At 36.5% G+C, this 21,179-nt stretch overlaps 1 protein-coding gene across 2 annotated transcripts in view; it reads left to right on the top strand.

The window, feature by feature from the left end:
* Positions 1–3,786: 3,786 nt before the first annotated feature.
* LOC109105760 (ADP-ribosylation factor-binding protein GGA1-like) overlaps positions 3,787–21,179 on the top strand; it is a 19,307-nt gene continuing 1,914 nt past the window's right edge. The window contains exons 1-16 of one of the 2 annotated variants that reach the window (XM_042725777.1): positions 3,787–3,918; positions 5,491–5,575; positions 6,133–6,208; positions 7,997–8,095; positions 9,363–9,486; positions 9,747–9,847; positions 10,132–10,212; positions 11,472–11,609; positions 11,726–11,807; positions 12,229–12,339; positions 12,513–12,650; positions 14,823–14,893; positions 15,748–15,929; positions 17,827–18,044; positions 19,419–19,588; positions 19,665–19,775. In XM_042725777.1, coding sequence (XP_042581711.1) covers positions 3,876–3,918; positions 5,491–5,575; positions 6,133–6,208; positions 7,997–8,095; positions 9,363–9,486; positions 9,747–9,847; positions 10,132–10,212; positions 11,472–11,609; positions 11,726–11,807; positions 12,229–12,339; positions 12,513–12,650; positions 14,823–14,893; positions 15,748–15,929; positions 17,827–18,044; positions 19,419–19,588; positions 19,665–19,775 — 1,830 coding nt within the window. In that variant the 5' untranslated portion in view covers positions 3,787–3,875. Of the gene's footprint in view, positions 3,919–3,966; positions 4,180–5,490; positions 5,576–6,132; positions 6,209–7,996; positions 8,096–9,362; positions 9,487–9,746; positions 9,848–10,131; positions 10,213–11,471; positions 11,610–11,725; positions 11,808–12,228; positions 12,340–12,512; positions 12,651–14,822; positions 14,894–15,747; positions 15,930–17,826; positions 18,045–19,418; positions 19,589–19,664; positions 19,776–21,179 lie in introns of those variants that run through there. The other variant, XM_042725778.1, reaches the window with a different exon arrangement.

Here is a 21,179-nt window from a genome sequence, read left to right as displayed (position 1 = left end):
AGGGAGATAATGAGATCTTGGAGCATTCTGTACTGCGACTGCATCCCTAATGCAGGTGAGTATCATAGAAGGAAGCTGCTGCAGTCCTCCACTGAACCAGAGTAGAGTGCTGAGTTGACCATGGGACTGGCTGTGTAAACAGGTGGTGTGGAAAACCTCAGTGATTGAACCCAAACTCTGGAATGGTTTTCTTAGCATTGTACAAGAGGTAGACACACTGTAATGGTGGAGGCATGACAATGGAGTTGAGGATCCAAATGCTAGGCTTTATTAAATGCGTTGTCAGACAGGTGTGGTCAAACAACAGTAAAAACAAAATGATATCCAAGGCAAAGCAAAAGAGTAATCCAACAAAAGGCAATGGTCAGGGCAGGCAGCAAACAATCGAAAACCAGATAGACAGTCCAAGGCAAATCACGGGCAAGATAAAATAAGGAACCAGGGAAACAAGGGAAAAACATGGAAAAAATTAGTAGGATAAAGACAAGGTATTCATACGCCACACCTCAACAGCTAAAGTTTGCACTGGACCCGACAAAACTACCGTTGAAAATCATTTGAAATTTGTGTCAATACATAATAAATAGAATGCGACAGCAGTTTACTGTCGGGGATTTGTCATGTCTAGCCGCGCCGCATCCAGCGTAGACAGCATCACTGATTATAATGAGTTCTATAGTATATGGAAATACTCTACAAACATACACCATCTTTGTTTCTGCATCTGTGTGTTGCTCGGAAACAACTTTGTTGCAACCACAACTATTTCTGAGGAACTACATTGTCTGGCAGAAGAATATTTTTATTAATATAATTTAATTTTATTTGCTTTGTTTTATTTTGTTAAACCTTGCTACGTATATTGAATAACCATTTTAATGACAATAAACCCTGTGAAGCCGTGGTTTACAGTGAATTTATAACAGCTAAGGGGGTTTTAGGCACTCCACATCGTGCCTAACAACGCTCATTAGCTGTTATAAATTCACTGTAAACCATGGCTTTGGAGCGTATTGCTTTATTATATTTGACCTTTGACCTTTCTGTATCCAGACCAAATGGTGGACCTGCACCCACAACAAAATCCTTTTATGTCAATGACTAGACAAGTCCTCAGCAAAGATCCCTATGGCCAGTTATGAATATGTCATGCCAAGACAGGCTGAGCCTACAGTACAGTCAGGAACATCCTTTGGGCTGTGCGACTGGTGCGGAACGGACAAAGGGGGGCACCCCACCTCCCCAGAATATGACTGCTAACGGACTGAGGGTGCCCCACTACCTACCTTTCACCGGACCCCACATCAGCTAAGAACAGCCCTGAATACAGTTTAACAAGATTTTCATTGGGCTTAAAGCCATTGATAACCAGTCATCTAATATTGGCTATACAGTAGCTCTACCTTGTTTTGGACAGACCTGTTGGACAGACACAATACATTATAAAAAAGTTTTTTTGTATATTATATATTAATATTATTTTTTTAAATAATTAATTTTCTATGTATGATGAGTATATTTAAAAGTGTATGAATGGTTTCAATTGTACTGTTTTTTTTTAACAGAGAAAGTATGTTAAAGCATATTCATGGTGTCCCAAAATAGCAGTTGAGTACACTTAGATGTTCTAAAGATTATCTTAAGAAGTACTAAAGAATCATTTTATAGTATATTAAGTACAAAATTAGTGCACAAAAATATAGCACTTTATGTACATTATTGAAGTGTACGGTGTACTGAAATAAAGTGTATTTTACTGCACTTTTTTTTCAGCTGGGTAAAAAATAAATAGCCTATACTAAAATGAATTTTAAATACATTTATTTCATGCTAGTATACTATAAAATATAGCCTATTTACATATGTGTGTACTTAAAAAATACCCTGCAATTGTACTTTTAGTATACTAAACTGGTAACACTTTACTAAAATCGTACTTAAATTGGAACAGCTAATTTTTGTACTTAATGCACTTTAATTGTGCAGAAGTAGTGCTGAAGTACAATTGAAGATATAGACTAGTGAGATATATTTTGCTGAAGTATGTTAATATGTTAATATGCATAAAAAAATATGCATGGTGCACAAGTAGTACTCCAAATAAAGTTTAATCATAATTTTTATTCTAGTAAGCCTCGAGCGATATGTCAGTAAATATGTTAATAGATTTTAACTATACTTAGTATTAAATAAATGTATTTTATATAATAAACTTTTATAGGGAAGAGAAGTCATTATTAAAATTAATGAATTTAAATGAATTTACAAAGCAGGAACAGACAGTTTGAGAAAGTTTGAGAAGGCAGCAGAAAGAAAATATTTGACTATGCAAAAAATTAACTGAATTAAATTATTTCTATAGTTTCACAAAGAGCTCAAAAGAAAATGTAAGTTAAGTCATTTTAAAAGCTTTATATATTTACTTATTTATAGGCTATATATCTATTTAAATTAATCTAAATGCAAAATTTAACATTAATTGCCAGTTCATGTAATAATTATTTGAATATATGACTTATAAAATATTACAATTCACATAATATGAATATAATAAGTAATTAGCAGCAAAAGATGGGCAATTTTGTCTCTAAAATTCTTTCACATGTCACTTTGCTCACAGCTTATTGGTCCGGTTTGGGTTTGCAATCTCTTACCCAGAATAAAACCTGCTCCAGAGCAGTGTAGCCATGTAGCACAAGTTACCATGACACAAGTTACCTGTTCAAAACTAACCCATCTCCTTGACCCAAAAACTCAGAGTTGGCTCAAGCTAAATGCAAACTTACATGGGTAAGAACCGAAACCAGCAACTGGCCAGATGACCTAAATGAACTGAGGACATTATACACACAAGATGAACTCAAATATGCTGGTTTAAAAGTATCCACCAATTTCTAATAGTTAAAAATAATTAGAGCCAGCTTAATAGAATTAGTCAAAATGTAGCCCCCACTTGATTATATTCTACTCAGCTTACACACAAATACACATGTTGGGTTTCTATGTTTTATGGAGACATTACATAGACGTAATGGTTTTTATACTGTACAAACTGTATTGCCTATCCCCTAACCCTACCCCTCGCACAAAACTTTCTGCTGGTTTAGATTTTCTAAAATGTTCATTCTGTATGATTTATAAACCTCTTTCCTCATGGGGACCAACCAATTTCCCCATGAGGTCAAAATGTATAACTATACTTGTGGGGACATTTGGTACCAATAAGGTAGGTAATACAAGACTACAAACTAGATAGGAACACTTAGGAGGACTCCAAATCAAATTGTTCACAAAAATTATTTTTGAGTAACAGATTGAAACAACAGAACATTTATTTCATGACTGTAAATTTGCTTGTGCTTTTTGGGATAATTTGAATTTTGCATGGGTTATTTCATAAATCTCTCTCTCTAAAAAAAAAAATCAAAAAAAAGGAAAACATGATCTTGGTATATGAAAGACAAAACATGATTTCACAATTAACATTATTATTCTTGGAAAATTATTTTTACATAGGAATGGATTCCTTTCTACACTACTTTTATACCTTCCTACACATGTCAAAAGGAACTGTGTCATTATTTCTTGTGGAAATGAATGAAGAACAAGAACACCTTGAATTTCTGTAATTTAATAGAGGAGCTTAAAGAGAAGAAAAAAACTTTCTTTCTTTTTCCTTATAAAAAAAGTTTCCACATACAAAACTTTCAGGCATAATGAAACCTACTCAGTCAAGTAGCCTACTACTAGGCCTACACTTGTACAAGTTTAGTTAGATGTTTCATTATATGAAAATAAAAATGCAGAAGTACTTTTGTGGTTAGAGAAGTCACGTGTTTCATCGCGAGATTTGAGTCTTGTGATCTCGGGTGAAGATGGCGGCTCCGCCTGACGAGCAGAGCTTAGAGTCCCGCATCAGTAAGTCAAACACATTTAAACGACGAATTTATTACATTCTAATGTGACAGTGCGAATAACAAGGAGATGCATACGCCTAAGATGGTGCCTTGACGCAAGCGCTTTAGTGAACGCAGATGCGGAGTGTCATTGTGTTGTTGGCAGTTGAGTTATTAGCATGCTGCTAACGCCGATATAGTTGAGCTTTTGACACACTTTTGTTTTAGTATGTTTTTACATCTATTTTTACTGTTGTGGGAGTGTGTGTTCTGAGCTGGACAGGTAAGTAAGCGAAGAGTTGTAAAATTGCAAGCTATCTGTCCGTGAGTCAAAAGGGAGGAGTCTCTGTAAGCAGAATCACGATAATTAAACTATTGAATGAATACATTCAATAACAAAATATTTGTTACGCTTCTATTGTGTGAAGTTCCTATTTACACCATAGTTCCGTACAACCATCCAACATGTCAGTCAAGAAAAGATGATTCATTCGCCTGTTTCCTTAAAGGGGCCATATCCGACCTACTCTTTTGTCAGTTTTATGTTGTCCATTTGTAATGCTAAAGTCACAGTCATCACTTAGTTTGGCGAACCGTTTCTACCCTGTCTCCAACCATTTGAATAGTGTCTTTAAAAAGAATTGTGGACTCAAAACCAATAACATTACTGATTACAGGTATATGTTTCTTAATTGAAACGTTGTGCACAAAGAAATATTTATGAAATATTTTCTATAGTCAATATCAAATTAAAATTGACATATATTTTCTTTAATTATGTCACTGGGTTATTGTGATCATTTTTTTTCCATGCATTTAATTTTGTATACATTTTTATTGACCTCCTAATCTTTAGTCTCCTTTAGATCTGCCTCCTCTCCATTATACAATGGCCACTTTTCACAATGCATAATTATATAATATAACAATATAATAATAATATAATAATGGGCTACAGTGAATCTACAATGAACAATGAATATTGTGTACATGATATAAATGCTTTAAAACAATTTCTTGTTGATATATATCAGCTTCTAGGTTCAGATGTTTGTTTTTAATAACTGTTCTTGGTTATTGTTGTTTTAAAACTCTCTATTCTAATTCTATTCTTAAAAAAACTCTAGCTTCTCTATTCTTTTTGTATTCTATCTGTTTGTTGTCTTTTTATTTATTATACAATTAACAAAAAGCAAAAAAAAAAAAGGCCTGTAACATTACCTTGCTCTATTCTTTTTCTATTTTATTTGTTTCCTTGTTATTTGTTATATAATTAAAACAACAACAACAAAAAAACCTTACTATGTATACTGCATTAGGCTAACTGAGGCTTGTTATAGCACTTGCATATCATTGCTCTTTTGTTGATTTTGATTGCTTCCATTCTCCTCATTTGTAAGTAGCTTTGGATGATAGTGTTTGCTAAATGACTAAATGTAAAATACTTTGAAAGGATTTATTATTCTTTGCTTTCACATATTAATGTTGAATTACAGATGTTGTGATCTTTATGCAAAATTGCTGATGAAATATGCTTGTTGTTGGTTTTTGTAGTCTTTCTAACTGTTTTTGCTTTTTGATGTGTTGCCTGTAGACAAAGCGACCAACCCTTTAAATCGAGAAACTGACTGGGAGAGTATTCAACTGTTCTGTGACCAACTCAGCAATGAACCTGAAGGGTGCGTCCACATTTCCGTCATTTTTAAACTTAAATGTTTCTCCTCAAATATGCACACCAAGGGACTGTTCACACTAAATGCTGATGTCTCAGTAGTCTGTTACCTCTATTTTAAGCCTCAAACAGTAGCTCAATACCTTGGTGAGAAATTGGTCTTACTGACTACAAATTAACTTATCTCCTGTTAGGGGCAGTTGAGCAAACTCGCATTACAGTGACCACTGATCTTCTGAAGAATTGAAAAGCAATTGACGTACTTGTATTTGAGTTTTTCTTAAGCTTTTTCTGGGGTTTATTGAATGTGATTATTTTTTTTTTGTCATTGTGGCCTTGCATGTTCATATAACATTCCCAAAGGGAGAAACACGATTAAAGGGTAAAGTTTCCTGTCCTTATTTAGGTGAGCTTCATGTAACTGGGAAATGCAGAGAAAGTCAACTCTTAATTAGGAGTCAATGTAAAAATATATTGCTCAAATATCTTTTGCTTTTGTTAGTGTGAATGTTCCTGATTTACGGATTATTCTTTTTATTGTGCTAAATAGCGTTGTGTCTTTAGTCCACAGTTGGCCACCAGGCTTCTTGGTCACAAGATTCAGTCACCTCAGGAGTGGGAGGCCATGCAGGCGCTCACGGTAAGATGAACATTCTGGGTTTTTCTCAGGGGTATGGATGAATCTCTGTAGTCAAAAACTGATTTGGGTCCCAGCACTATGCAGGAACTCTATTGCAGTGGTTTCCAAACCTGTCCTGGAGGCACCCCTGCCCTGATCATTTTGCATGTCTCCCTTATTAGACACACCCAAATCAGGTCTTGCAGTCTCTACTAATGCGCTGGTGATTTGAATCAGGTGTGTTAGATGAGGGAAACATGTTCTAAGGATGAACACAAAATTTTGTCTGCCTATAAGCAGTACTACAAATATAAACAAATTCAATTTGATGTTTATCTTTTTCAAGGCAAGTGGTGATCAAACCATAAAAATAATCATACAAATCAACAAAAATGGCTGCCATCAGCCAGTCAAATTTCCGCAGTTAATAACTTGAATGAAGCTGTGTATTCAATTTACGGAGAATCGTCCACAAGGTGGCACTATAATAAGCTAATGTTCATTTTTGCTAGTAAATGCCCCAATATGCTTCAAATGAAATTGAAGAACAAACAGATATGATGTCATTTCGAACAAATCAGTCCGAAACAAAGTTCTGGGGGAGTTCGTTTTGGATCCTAAACACCTTTGAGCTTCCATTGGTCCGGTTATGCAGTCAGTGGGTGTGTTCTAAAACTCCACCTTCTTTGACATGCAATTTTTTTCTCATTCCACGGAGGTCCAGCAGGAGAACAACATCTCCTAGTCACTAGCAACATGAACACACTGTAGTGTCGAATACCTCAGCTGCCGCAAATATATCTGCCCCTGTACAATTGCTCGCGGAGAGATTTTAAAGATTCAGAGAAAGCACTAAATTCCTAGAATAACAAACTGACTCCAATATTTTTTTCCACATCATACTAAAGTTTTCAGACTATGAGCCATTCACACTTCCCATATAGGACTGATTATGGAAATGGAATGGTTCTTTTGTATTGCAAACATGGTACTTGTCTCTGAACTGCTGCTAATTATTATTCTTTTGTCTATTATATTCTGAGCACTGGGGCCTGTCTCACACCTAGATTGCCTACACTTCTTCATTTTATTGTTGTTTTGTTTAGAGGATACGCGCAAGCGTGGCAACACGTTTACATTAATCTACACCATGCGTCCAGCAGCACAGGGGTGTTGGAAAGTTTGGAAACAGTATACTGTCACTCAGCCTTTTCGAACTTCTTTTTGCCCCCAAACGAAAACGAAAAGTATATCGGGGCCTTAACTTTAGAACCTTGATGGCTAGAACAAAATGTAATAATTTCTCTTAATCCTTGACAAATGTTTAATTTAATCGCTCTAGAATGTCATGTAATGTAACCAAGTAAAAAAAAGTATCCGCTTGCACAGAAAAGAGCCCAGTCTCTTGCCCTGTCTTGCACACGCACTGCTCTGCAACTCTTGTTAACAGCACCAGTCACTGTTGTATCCGAAGAAAAGAGTTTCTCATACCCGAGGCTGATAAAACATACCAGTTAGTAAGTGCTTGAAGTGGGCAGTAGACCTGTGCACCATTTTCTTATTTTCTCTTATAGAGGGTCTGCAGGGTTCTATTTATATACCTGTTTTGTTTTTTCTTCATGTTGGTTGGCCCATATGAAGAAATTGTGGAAAAAAAAAAACGTTTTTGTTTTCTAAGAAATATAATTATTGTATTGGGAATAAATGTTCTGTATGAATCATACAGCTAATATTAAGAAATGATTTACCTACATTATTCTTTCTGTTAGGGAAAGCATAACTCTTTGGCACTGTCTGTTTTTGTCCTAAGTTCTGGAGACCTGTGTGAAGAACTGTGGGAAAAGATTCCATAATGAGGTGGGGAAGTTCCGTTTCCTGAATGAGCTCATCAAAGTGGTTTCCCCTAAGGTATGTTTTTGTCTGTGTAAATCAGCACTGTCCCTTTGTTAGAATCCACACCATGAATGTTACTGTAATCACAAAATATCATAATTCATAACATTGAAGGAATTTGTAGTTATTTCTTTAAAAGGAATAAATGAATAATGTGAACTTAAATATCTTAAATTGTTTAAAAAAAGTCCTAAATGTAAGGCCATATGCCTTAATGTAATTATAGCTTCAGAAGGCTATGATTTATATAAATAAATGTGAGCTTTGCACATTCAAATTAAAAAACGGTGGTGCTGTTGCACATTCTAAAGGTTTGCGGTTTCAGAGCAGTTCACAGTCAATGAATAGTACACATTTATGCCTGAGCGACTGCATATTGATCTGCTGTTGATGAATTATGATTTTTGTTATTGACTTTATGGTGTTTATGTTGTAATATGTTGTAGATTTTTGTAAGAGTGCATATTTTATCTCCATCTCTTTGCTCTAAGGAAAGACAGTTCACCAAAACAAAAAATATCTGTCATCATTTACTCACCCTCAAGTTGTTCTAAACCTGTATATGTTTATTTATACTTCTTTTTCACACAAAAGAAGATATTTTGAAGAATGTGGCTAACAGTAGTTTCAGGTCCCCATTGACTTCCATTATACCAATTTCAGTACATACTGAATGAAGTATTTTGAGTATTTTAAACTTGGAGTTAGCCTGTTTTGCTGATAAGCAGTATTAAGTCCTTGCTAATGTGTGCCCCAGTCTGTTTAATTAAAACTAAAAGATTTTAAGATTGCATTGGTTTGTTTTGAATGGACAAACAGTGCTAATTTTATTTTATTCATTAAAAACCTGGATAAAATTGATTACTAATATTTTACAACTTGTACGCAGAAGGATACGCAGTGGTAGAGAATAACGTAACTTCTGCTTTAACATAGAGTGAATGAACTGAGCAGGGGCCTGTACGACCAACCAAGCACAAACATATGACTTTATTACACATCCTTATTTGTGCAAACCTGAATATACTGCATGAAGAACTCAAAGAACAGGAAAAACATAGAACCCAAAGAGAGGGTGAAGCACTAAAGCAAGACAAAGAAATTGGTGCCGGAAAGAGGCTATCTAGTAAATGTAGACACTGTGCAGTTATGCACCTTATACTGAGGAGAATGTCTTTTGCTGCTTAGAATGGGGATGTTAGTAGTCAATATCTTTAATGTGTCTAAATATTTTCTTTAACTTAAATTCAGTAACTGTCCCTGTACTCTATTTTTGTTACAGTATCTTGGTTCTCGAGCCCCAGAACCAGTGAAGAAAAAAGTTTTAGAAATGATGTATAGCTGGACTGTGAGTTTACCAGAAGAGACAAAGATTTCTGATGCTTATCAGATGCTTAAGAAACAAGGTAACCTGACATGCAGAGTCCTGATTTGTCATAACTATTATAACTATATCTCAGAGCTGGTACATGTGTGGTCAATTGCTATTCTGACATTGGTACTTTCGTGAGTGCTTTTAAAAGTTATGGTAAACAAACACAGTGTGCTTATGTGTAAAATGATAAAGCTCTCTCATGGGACTCGCTGTTTGTCCTATGTTGGTGTTGTGGAGTGTTTGTTTGGTAATACATGAGCTACATTGTTTATGCTCTGCATCTCCTTTTAGGTATCATTAAACAGGACCCAGACCTTCCTGATGACAAGCCCTGCCCTCCTCCACCACCCAGGCCCAAAAATGCCATCTTTGAGGATGAGGAGAAATCAAAGGTTGTTGAGATGCAGTTCAGGATGATGATGTTTTGTTTATTTTCCTTAGTCTTTACTCTGTGTACTGTGATTGAAACTCAAGAAAGATTTTGAAGTAAGGATGGTCAATTTGACTTGTTGGACAGACACAAAACTATGTTACTATATGTTTGTAAACTATGAGTTAATGAAGCATTTACGATGAGTTCAGGTATATAAAAGAGAAATAATTATGACATCACTTACATTTGTGCACTCTCTCTTACCGTTTTTTTCTGTCTTTCCTTTTTTCTTTGATTCAATAGATGTTGTCTCGCCTTCTGAATAGCTCTCACCCTGAGGACCTGCGGGCGGCAAACAAACTCATTAAAGAAATGGTTCAGGAGGTGTGTGTGTGTGTTAGGTGGTGTGAATTGCCACTGGTTTCACTATTCAATTCGATTACGATTATGTCAATTATTCAATTTAATTCGATATCACGATGCATCACGATTATATAAAATTTATTTTGTGCATTTTTATTAAATTATATAAGCAGGCTACTTTTTAAAATAATTATGTTAAATAATTAATATAGTAATAATTATTGTTAAGAATTAAACACAGTAAATATAGTTTTAAAACATACAAGCAAATATAAAGTAATGAAAGAGGGAAAAGACCATTACAAGTGATAAACAAAAAGCATTTTCAGTATCTAAGAGTACTTCAAGCATACAAAAGTTTACAGACCAACAGTTATGGGTTTTTCTGTTTTCCTCAGCATTATTACTGTTTCATTATTACTGATGAGTTACAGTGGCAGCTTTAATAGGCTGCATTCTCACTAATGCACAGACCTGTTTCCACATATCAGATGTTTTGTCCTGTTCTAAAAACATAACTGACTGTTTACATAAATTTCATATCATAAAAGTAGATGCAAGTGCATTTAATCACAGCCGTGATTGAGCTTCAGGACAAACAAACACAAAGCACATGTAAAAGTCTGTCAGTATGTGAGATTTGTGCATCTAATACATACTGCATTCCAAACGGCAGAAATGAAAGCATATCTAAAGTAAAAGACTAAAATGTGCAATGAAGCCAGCTGCGATTCTCTAGTGCGCACACGTGCCATATGCGGGGAAAAGGCCAAGCTCAGATTTAAAAATAGTGAGTGCATTTTTTAATACTCACATGAATAGAGCGTATGCGAATGATGTCAATAGGCTATAATCGATTATGGTCTATTACAGCATTGATGCAGAATCGTCCACGTCCGCATTGCGATGCAGCGAAATATTGGATTAACTCTTAGTGGGTTCTTAGTGTCTTTGAAAGGACAAAAATGGTCTGTTTACACCAAAAGTAAAAAGTATCTGTCTGAAAAAAAAATGACAGGGGTACAATAGATGCCACATCACACAGTTCACCTTTTAGCTGCTCCTTTTTTATCCAGCTGTCAGAAGAACAGAACCAGGAAATACAAGTTTTACATTCTTGACATTTAACAGGTTTAACGTCTTTTGAGGGGTTTTTGGGAATGGTGAAATTTAAAGCAGCAAAAATGTATACATTAAGTGAGAATAAGTCAATGAGTTGTACTTTTTAATGCGTGAGCTCTGACGATCTGCTGTGTGTAATTCATATACTGTGTTTTCAGGATCAGAAGCGTATGGAGAAGGTGTCAAAAAGAGTGAATGCTATTCAGGAAGTAAAGGAGAGTGTTGGGCTTCTCACACAGTTACTGGGAGATTACAGCAAAGAGAGCGGCTCACATAGCAATGAGGAGCTAATTAAGGTCTCTAACACATGTTTGCACTACAGCCTGTCACACTCCTGACATTTTTCACATAATGCAAGTTGAGTATTTAATTTGTTAAATAATTCTGTATGGTCTTTGTTGTATCATTGTAGGATCTGTACCAGCGCTGTGAGAAAATGAGACCTACTCTGTTCAGACTAGCCAGTGATACTGAGGACAATGATGAAGCTCTCGGTAAGGCATACAGGCTGAAGGGCAAAACCTGTATTTCCACAAACGTTGTAAAATTCACATTTTGCAACATCGACACTTGTATTGACCTGAATTGAATCAATATTGAATTGACTGAATAATTACATTGTTGCCTTTTGTAGACATGGTTATAGCTGAATTTAACTAATTTTCTAATTGAGTTTACACTTTATTGGTCTGAACTGAAACGACACTGAATTGACTTGAGCTAAATAAAGTCATTGTTGTCTTTTAGAGCTGTTTTACAGCAGTATCTCAATTTCCTTTATAGTTAAGTTTCCATAATTGATCTCTGGAAGCATCTTTGACAGCCTTTATTGTATAAAGCACTTTAGAAATAAAGGTGACTTGACTCCAAACTGAATTAGTCAGTTTCTGATGCTTTCTTTGTGTTTGTCTTCAGCTGAGATCTTACAGGCGAATGACAGCCTAACACAGGTGATAAATCTGTACAGACAGCTGGTGAAAGGTGAGGAGGTGAATGGAGACACCAGCAGCAATACCAGGCTCCCAGGTACAGCACTGATGCCATCATTGAGCTCAGTGAAGTCTAAAGATATTAAAATATGAAGTGTCTCAGTTTGATGTAAAATTTATTCTGTGGTTTTTGGCTCGTGGGAATTTCTTGTGTAATAGAGTTCCCACTAATGTCTGTTACTTCTGATTGGATACTCTTGGTGTTCATAGGCCGCAGTACCGCTCTCTTGGATCTGACAGGGCTGGATACCTCTCCTTCGGCTCAGAATTTCTCTGAACTTCCCTCTAAGACACCGTCTTCACAAGAGATGGGCATCAGCCTTTTGGATGATGAGCTCATGTCCCTGGGTAAGAAATCTGTGATGACACTTTGCCATGTTATTCTCTTGGTATTATAAGAATTGTAAATTGGGGTATGTGAAGGGATACATAAAACCCTAGAATGTGTGACCCAAAAATACTAAATGCATGCAAAAAGGAGGTAAAAATGAGCCATCTTGGTTTTAATGATTTTTCTTTTAAGAAAAAGCCTCTTATTTTATAATGTTATAATTTTTTGTCAGTGTAATGAAATCATTTAAGAAACAGAGACACTAATGCTCTACAATTTATAAATAATCACAATTGCAGCTGCATTTGATAACCTAATCTTGAAAAATGTCCATTAAAGCATTATATTTATGTATACTTCCACTGCATCCAAGGTCACTACTTACAATGTGTAGCATTGTAGCTAAACACATTCATGTCTGTTGCGCACATGAATGCAGTCAGGGGCAGGTTCATAAATCCCTGAAGAGAAGAAATTAATTTAAAACCATCTTTATTCAGCACAAGCTTACTGGCCTAGTTCTAAACTAGGAGGCTTTTATTTATGCTTTTAAATACTTCAGTTAAGTGCAAATGCAAAGCCCTAAATGTGGACTTTTCTTCATTTCTAAGATAATAAGACTCTGATTGGCTCGGTTATGCTGACTGGACTGGACTGGTGAACTCTACACCGTGTGCATAGTTATTAGGCATGTTTTTTATTTTTTATTTCCAAGCTCATTTTACCAATTCCAAACCACATCAATCTTAATAACTAGCCTACTATTAATTTTGTACTTGATCATTTATAAGTGATATATAATTGTCAATGAAGGCTGGAAGTAAAAAAACTCCTTATATTCAGGTGTGCAGAATTATTAGGCATGTTTTCTTTTACAGATAAAATGAGCCAAAAAAGAAAACTAACTCACAACAAAAAATAAAAAAAAATTAAATACCCATGAGAAATATTCAAAACTAATTCCATGTAATGTTCAAACCATTAAAGGGGTCCTATTATGCTCTTTTACAAAGTCTTGATTTTGTTCTGGGTATGTACTAGAACAAGCTCTAATACTAGGTTGTTCGAAAAACACATTATTTTTCTCATATTTTACATTATTACAACGCTTCTCTCCCCATTCTGCTATGAATGGCTTGAGTAGTTCCTGTATCAAATGAAGGCCCGCCTTCTGAAATACGAAATGTGCTGTGATTGGTTAGCTGGGCCAGTGTGTGTTCTGATTGACAGCACTCGGCGCCTTGTCGGGAAATGTCATGCTCATTTTTATACAGTCTATGGTCACGCCCCTTACCATAGCCGCCTGCTAGCTTCAGTGTAAATATTGTGTCAAAATCAAATCAATTTGAGCTTGATTTAAACCCAGATGATTGTAACCACTGTAAGCTTATCTGCCTTGGGAAAACTAGCCCATCTCTGACAAAGTGATAACACTCGTTGCCTTCTCTAGTGCAGCTCAACCAGGTCTCATCCCATTCGTCGATGTTTGTGATATTTCAAATCCCGGAAAATATGCGTTATAGTCCAAACGAGTCATTCATTGTAGTTTTTGAAAAGGGATTTCTGTTAAATAAAATATCTCCTTTTGAAGTGGACTTTGAGCTTTGTAACATTGCAGATCTTTTTTATGCTCAAACAGCAACATTACAGACTAACTTGAAAAAGCGTAATAGCAGCCCCTTAAATTTATTTTTATATAGTATGTAATTATCAACAAATGCATAAAGACATCTGACTATTTTCTTGATGGCACTGGCTGAGGAAGACATATAAGTTAGGAGATTTATATATATTATATAGCATATTTAAAAAAACGTTAAATATAAAATGTATGTTTATTTGCAACAGTTATGCTAACAACAATAAAAAGACATTTATGACAGTAAAACAGCTAACTCACACCATGCACACATGCCACGTTAACACCCCAGCAAACAAAATAGCTCCTTTTGCCAAGTGCATTCCTAACAACTACATAATGGCACGCATGTTCCCCGCTCACTCCAGAGTCCCCACTCCAAGGGGATTGGGATGATCACTTCCATTTAGAATTTGCCCTTGAACCGTTTGGTACTGATACTCTTCCCAGCACACCCCTACTCTGTAGGAACTTTTCAGACTCTTTAAGTGTTGTGACCACATACATGTGTGACTTAATATTATCATGTTTGTTTGTAACTCTGTTTCAGGCTTGACTGAAGTCAATTCTAATCTGGCAACTTCTCATTCTGGAGATGCCATGACATGGAATACTTTTCAGGTGAACACGATAATAATCAGTTACATTTATTTGTGTTGTAATCATGGGATGAAGACCGTGTTTTAGGGACGTACCAGGATGGTTGACTAGTCATCCACCAAGCAGCTATTTGACTAATTCATCTAGATTTGATTTTTTTAATTTAATTAACAGTATTTATTGTAGCATGCAGGTCTCATAACATACTAACATTTACTTTTTCTTTTATTAAAAAATAAGGATGGGCATTTTTTAGTAATATTGGATTCTAATGTTTTATAAAAAAAATATTCAGTTATTCGTTTATTTAAATTAAGTTAATGAGAGAGAATTTTTTGTGCATTTTATGCCTTTTATTTAAATAGGATAGTAGGCTGACAGGAAGCAAAGTTGTTGAGAGAGAGAGGGGTGGGATCGGGAAGGTCCACAAGCCGGGACTCAGGATGCCCAAAGCGCAACATTGCTACATGAGAGAAATTTTAAAATAATTAAGCCATTTCTGTTAGTAGTAAGGCCAGCTGCAGAAAAAAATTAATACAATTCTAGTAGTATTTTTACTTCAAATAATAATTGCAGATCAGACATTCAACTAGTCATGCAAACCCCTAGTTAAAAACGTAAAAATGCATCTTAAGACTGTGTTTTTAAGAGAATGGGAAAGGTAGGTTTTGAACAGGGTGTAACGGTGTGAACACCCCATTAGAAATACAAATGTGGCGAACATGACGTGAAATACATGTCTTTCTTAAGACTTACTAGTCGAACACCCACTGACGATTCGATTATGAAAATGTGTAGATTTTCACATCCCTAGCCTGTTAATGACTTGATTATATCGATCCCTGCTTACCATAACTCTTGACCGGTTTTGTTAGTCATCAGAGTCTGTGGATACAGCTGTTACGCCAGCCCCTGCAGTGCTGTTGCCAGTGGCGAGTGCTACCAAGACTCCTATTACTGTGCCTGTGACATCCACTAAATCCCTAGATGAGTTAGACCTGTTGGGTAAGACTCTGCTTCAACAGTCTCTACCCCCAGAAAATCTTCAAGTCAAATGGTAAATTTAAATTTTTTTTTTTTTTGTTAATTAGTTTAGCAAAGCATATCAAACATATTTTTTCTTAAAGTGCCCCTATTATGGGTAATGAAAGGTTCATATTTTGATTTTGGAACTGTCTAACAACAGGTTGACATGCATGCAAGGTCAGAAAACCCTATTATTGTCTTATATGCATTTATTTTTACCTTATTTTCTCAACGACTCCCAAATGATTCACTCAATGATTCATTTTTCCAAACCCCTCCTTTGCGTGACGCTAATCTGCAGTGATTGGTCCGATTGGTCTCATTTCCATTACATCATGCCTGTAATGCCTGATGAAGCAGCATTTGTGGCAGTGCTGCTTTGTGTACAGCGTTACCAGGGAAACAGCTATTTTTATGCTCCAAAAAAGCGGCACCTAGTGGCAAAGAATGAATTTGCATTGTCATTCAGACCAAAGTGGAAAGACCAACAAGTGGCCGGGCAATATGCTAATGTTTTATGATGTCAACATGAAACGGCTTCGTTTTCAAAAACGACTCGTTTCAATGATTCAGACTCTACTTTCTTTTGAGAGACAATAACTTTATACAAAGTGCACTTTCAGATTTAAAGCTTTGCAAGATGTTTTCATTCGCTTTTCCACTGCGTGGTATGACTCTGTTCGGGACGGCTCAGTATGGCAAGGCAGGGCTCGGTTTGCGTTTCCACTGCAGTTTAGTAACGCTTTTGAGTGGGTGGTAGGGCTGCATGATTATGACAAAAATCATAATTGTCAACTATTCCCTTGAAATTGTAATTGCGATTTATTAAATACGATTATCACAGTTTACATTGAATGATGTTTATACCATTGTTTCTTGCAACTGCATGCCTTATTTTTATATAAAAATAAACAAGCTGAAAATACTCAGAATTTATCAGCCTCAAATGTCAAATATACATCGCACTGGTTTCTTGAGTAAAAAACATGTAAAATATGAATGGTTATATTTATTTATTTAATTATAATGTTATACTAAAACTAAAACAATGGAAAACTGACACTAGTGGCTGCAGTCTTTAGCCTCCTTGTTAGTGTGTCCGCCTCACAAGCTGGAGAGTTGGGTTCGAGACCCACTCGGAACAAGAACGAGTTGTGGCAGTGAGGACCTGGGAGAGATGGCTTACATAAGTGTGCAGAATAACATAAGTGGACTTTAAATGATTAATTGCCGTTTTGAACGATTATGTAATTGTGGCATCCATTTTTGTAATAACGATTAGAAATTCAGTTAATTGTGCAATGCCCTAGTGGGTGGGATTATTCACATGTCATTATAGTTGCGCCGCCTCTACTGCTGAGACTCCTTAAAAACTTCTTCATTCCACGTCGCCCCCCATCAAGCTCTCGCTGGATCTGCTTCTCTGCTGTCAATAAGAGGAACGTGTGTACTTCCTCAACAGACCACGAAACAGCCATTTTTTTTTTTTTATTTAAATCTAGCGGTTCTGTTGTAGTGACGATTCTCTCTGGCCAATCAGTGATCAGCAGAGTTTACACATCACGTTTTGGTAATGGTATGGTTCACTTGGAACCTCAACCGAGGTGGTACTAAAAAAAAAAAGTACCTGGTACTGTACCCAGTTGAAAACCCCCCAGAAGTGGACCATACCAAACCGTACAGTGCCGTACCACCCAGTGGAAAAGCGCCATTAGAGCTGTTACACTGCATGAAAGGTAATTTTCAAAAATCCATAATAGGGGCACTTTAAGGCCTTTGGAATGTATAATTGGAAAATGGTTGCTTGTTAATGTTTGCATGCAAATGTTTATTGTGAAAATACATGCTAAATAAATGCAAGATTATGGAAAAGTGTGATTAATATTCATGCTTTAAAAATATATATGGCATCGACACTTCTTCAACAGGGACAAACTTCAGTCTCAGTCCAAGCCCACACTACGAGACCTACAGATTAAGTCTGGAACCAACACTGCTACAAACCCCAGTCCTGTGTTGGCCTTCTCCTCTGAGCCAGGCACTCTCCTGAATTCACAGCTCCCAGCATGCATCACTCCAGCTTCTACCCTGCAGGATGATGTATCATTGGCGAATGTGACTGTGCCCCTGGAGTCTATCAAACCTAGTAAGACTTTGAGCAAACTTTAAATTGAGCTGGTCATGCTTTTCTATGCAATTACAATAAAAAGTCTTTCAAAAGTATCAAGATGTCTTGAATTTAGTTTCAGAATTTAAGGCTGGAGAAAATGTTATATCTTTATAGTTTGCAAATATCTCACATTTAGGAACAGACAGGATACAGTTCACAGTTAAAGGTGCAGAATATGTAGTGTAGCGAGTCATTTCCCCTGCTGCTTGAAATGTAATGTCATTTATTTTAATCTTTTTCTCTAGGTAAAGCCTGCTTTTATTAAAGGGGTCATGAAATGAGAAACCAAATTTGCCTTGATCTTTTGGAATATAAGAGGTCTTTGTACCATTAAAACATCCTGCAAGTTTCATAGCTTAAGACGTCATCCCCATTATAAACGAGCCATTTAATTAATCAAGCTCTAAATACAGCTTGTTGTGGATCCATGGTAAGAAGTGACGTCACGGCGCGAAGTGACGTTCCAACCATTTGCATATGACCGCCTCCAGCACAAGACAACTACGCTCATTTCGTATCGTTGTCGCGCCGCGCCCCTCACAAGTGTTCAGTCGACGGACAGCGAGTGGCTCTGTGTACAGGAAAATTACAATGCCACGCAGATGTGCTCAAACATATAAGGTTTTATCATTGGAAGAGCCATCGCTTCGAATGCATCACCCGCTACTAAACAGTTACGCTCAATCGCAAATGTTTTGGCTGGGGGTGTTAATAATTGATCCATAGGTACTGTCGTTAGCCAATCATAACAGTGGGCGTTAACACTGATCTCTTAAAGGGGAAACAACCCAAAAACAGACTGTTTGAATCAAAGGATGAGAAACAGGGTGGGAAAATGTCATAATTCACTACATTTTAAAAGTTTTTTTTTTTTAAAAACTATAGTAATACTATAATTGCACCTAGGGGACCATAATAATAAAATTAAAAAAACCCATGTCAAAAATGCAACGCTTAATATGGCCGCTCAATCACAGGAAGCCCCGCCTTCTGAATGAAAGAGCCAAACGCTAATCAGTAAAGTCATCACGTCACTGCAGCTGACGTTAGAAGTCCCGGTTGCTATAGAAACAGTCAGCATTCTGAGACGCGCTCTTAGGACTGCGCACATTGTATCGTTCACTCAATCTTGTTGCAGCAGTTATCAGCTTAAAATAGAGCAATATTATCAATAAAGTTTGTTCCTCATAAAGCTATCATATTACTTTTGAAGTCTTGGAAGATGGCATTCTAGATATGGATCTATTAAGTTGTCTATACTCTGTAAATTGTGATGTTAATGCTGCTTTGTTGTTTGTTTTAATGTGAGGATGTGTTGTTGACCAAGTTGTTTTTTCCTATCTGTGACAGGTAGCTTGTTACCTTTGACAGTCTTTGATCAACACAGCCTTCGAGTTCTGTTCCATTTTGCAAGAGACTCTCCACCAGCCCGGCCAGATGTTTTAGTGGTGATAATCTCAATGTTGTCATCTGCCCCTGTGCCCATCACAAATGTAAGATTCCAGGCGGCCGTTCCTAAGGTAACTCTATTTCTCACCCATCGTTAATGAACCTGTATAGAATTCTGTATTGAATCTGTATTGTATGTATGTGCAGACTATGAGAGTAAAGCTGCAGCCACCATCGGGATCAGATTTACCTGCCTTCAATCCTTTATTGCCCCCTGCCGCCATTACACAGGTCCTGCTTTTAGCCAACCCTCACAAGGTAAATAAACAGACGTATTCAGGGAATATTATGTAGTAGTTGAGCTGCAGTGGTACATATAGTATATTAGATGCAGATATAGGGCTTTCGGTGCGGTCCTTAAAATGGCAAGAGTAATCCAAATGGGGGAAAAATAAAATACTTTTCAGAGCAAAAACTAACAAGCCCAAATATACTAGAAATAAGACCCCCCCCCCCCCCCCCCCCCCCCAAAAAAAAACGGTCCATATTTATAAGGTACTGTATGAAAAATGAAAAGCCAAAGCCAGTCATGTTACATTATCAAACTAATTATTATTCACTGTTTCTATGTGCACATACAACAAAAATTTGTCTGAGGAAAAAAAAGATTTATATCTCAGATTTAGCGGTGAAAGACTTGTAACTGTGCCACTGTGTTTTTGAATAATTTCAAGACTGATAATTTTTCACTCTACTGTACCACACTGTGACTCCAATATGGAGGTATGTACTGAAACATGAATTTTGTGTACTGTTGCAGCCCTATGCAAAAATGTAGGGCTGGTCCATTTTTTGAGTTTCGAAGCTTCGGTAGTAATCAACACTGAATATTTGAAGCTTCGGAGGGAGAGGGCTGAACATATTCTTCTCTCTAATAAAGTCAGGTATCTGTGTGTCTGTCTATTTGCATTTTTATGATGTCAAGAACCGTTCATCCAATCAACTTCATGAGTGGCAGGTGTGTTGCTGTGGACCCAAGGGAGTGCAGTGTTGCATTTTGGTGCAATATGGACACGCGACACGTTCAGAATGAATAAACTTTTAAAAAACTACAGAACAGCGCACCTCACGCGGGCAGGGCTTATATGCTCCGAGAACGGACACTGTGACTGCACTAGTGATACAAAACACACAGGTCTGTTAAGAGCAATACTTTTAATGTAGACTAATTGTAGACAAGTATTTTCCAAGCAAATTAAGTGCACATTTTTATCAAGTGTAAAATTACTGATTAACATGACAGATAAAATCAGCTTGTTTTTTTTTTTGTTTTTTTTTATACACCAATATACTATTAGGCGTACTACTTACAGAACTCAGGTGATTTTTCAGACTTGATGTGCTGTTGTGGTAGGCTAGTTTCAAATCGCATATTTGGCACACTGCCTTTGTCTGGTCCTCACTCAATTTAAAGTGCTCCCACACAGCTGAGGTCTTCGCCATTTTTGTCTTCTCTTTCAAAAGAACTGAATCATGATGTTCACTCATGGGCGATTCATATTCAAGCCCGAATGAGAACAGTTTCACAGGGGATGCCAGGTGTTCAAAAAAAGAATATTAGAATTTCAAAATTGAAAATCATATGACAACCCACCAAACGAATATTTGAATAATCAAATATTCTGGTCCAACCCTACAAATATGGGGTTAGAATTTGTCAGT

Source organism: Cyprinus carpio, chromosome B6 (assembly GCF_018340385.1).
Source record: "Cyprinus carpio isolate SPL01 chromosome B6, ASM1834038v1, whole genome shotgun sequence".
Classification (NCBI taxonomy): domain Eukaryota; kingdom Metazoa; phylum Chordata; class Actinopteri; order Cypriniformes; family Cyprinidae; genus Cyprinus; species Cyprinus carpio.
This window is presented reverse-complemented; position numbering and strand designations above follow the sequence as displayed.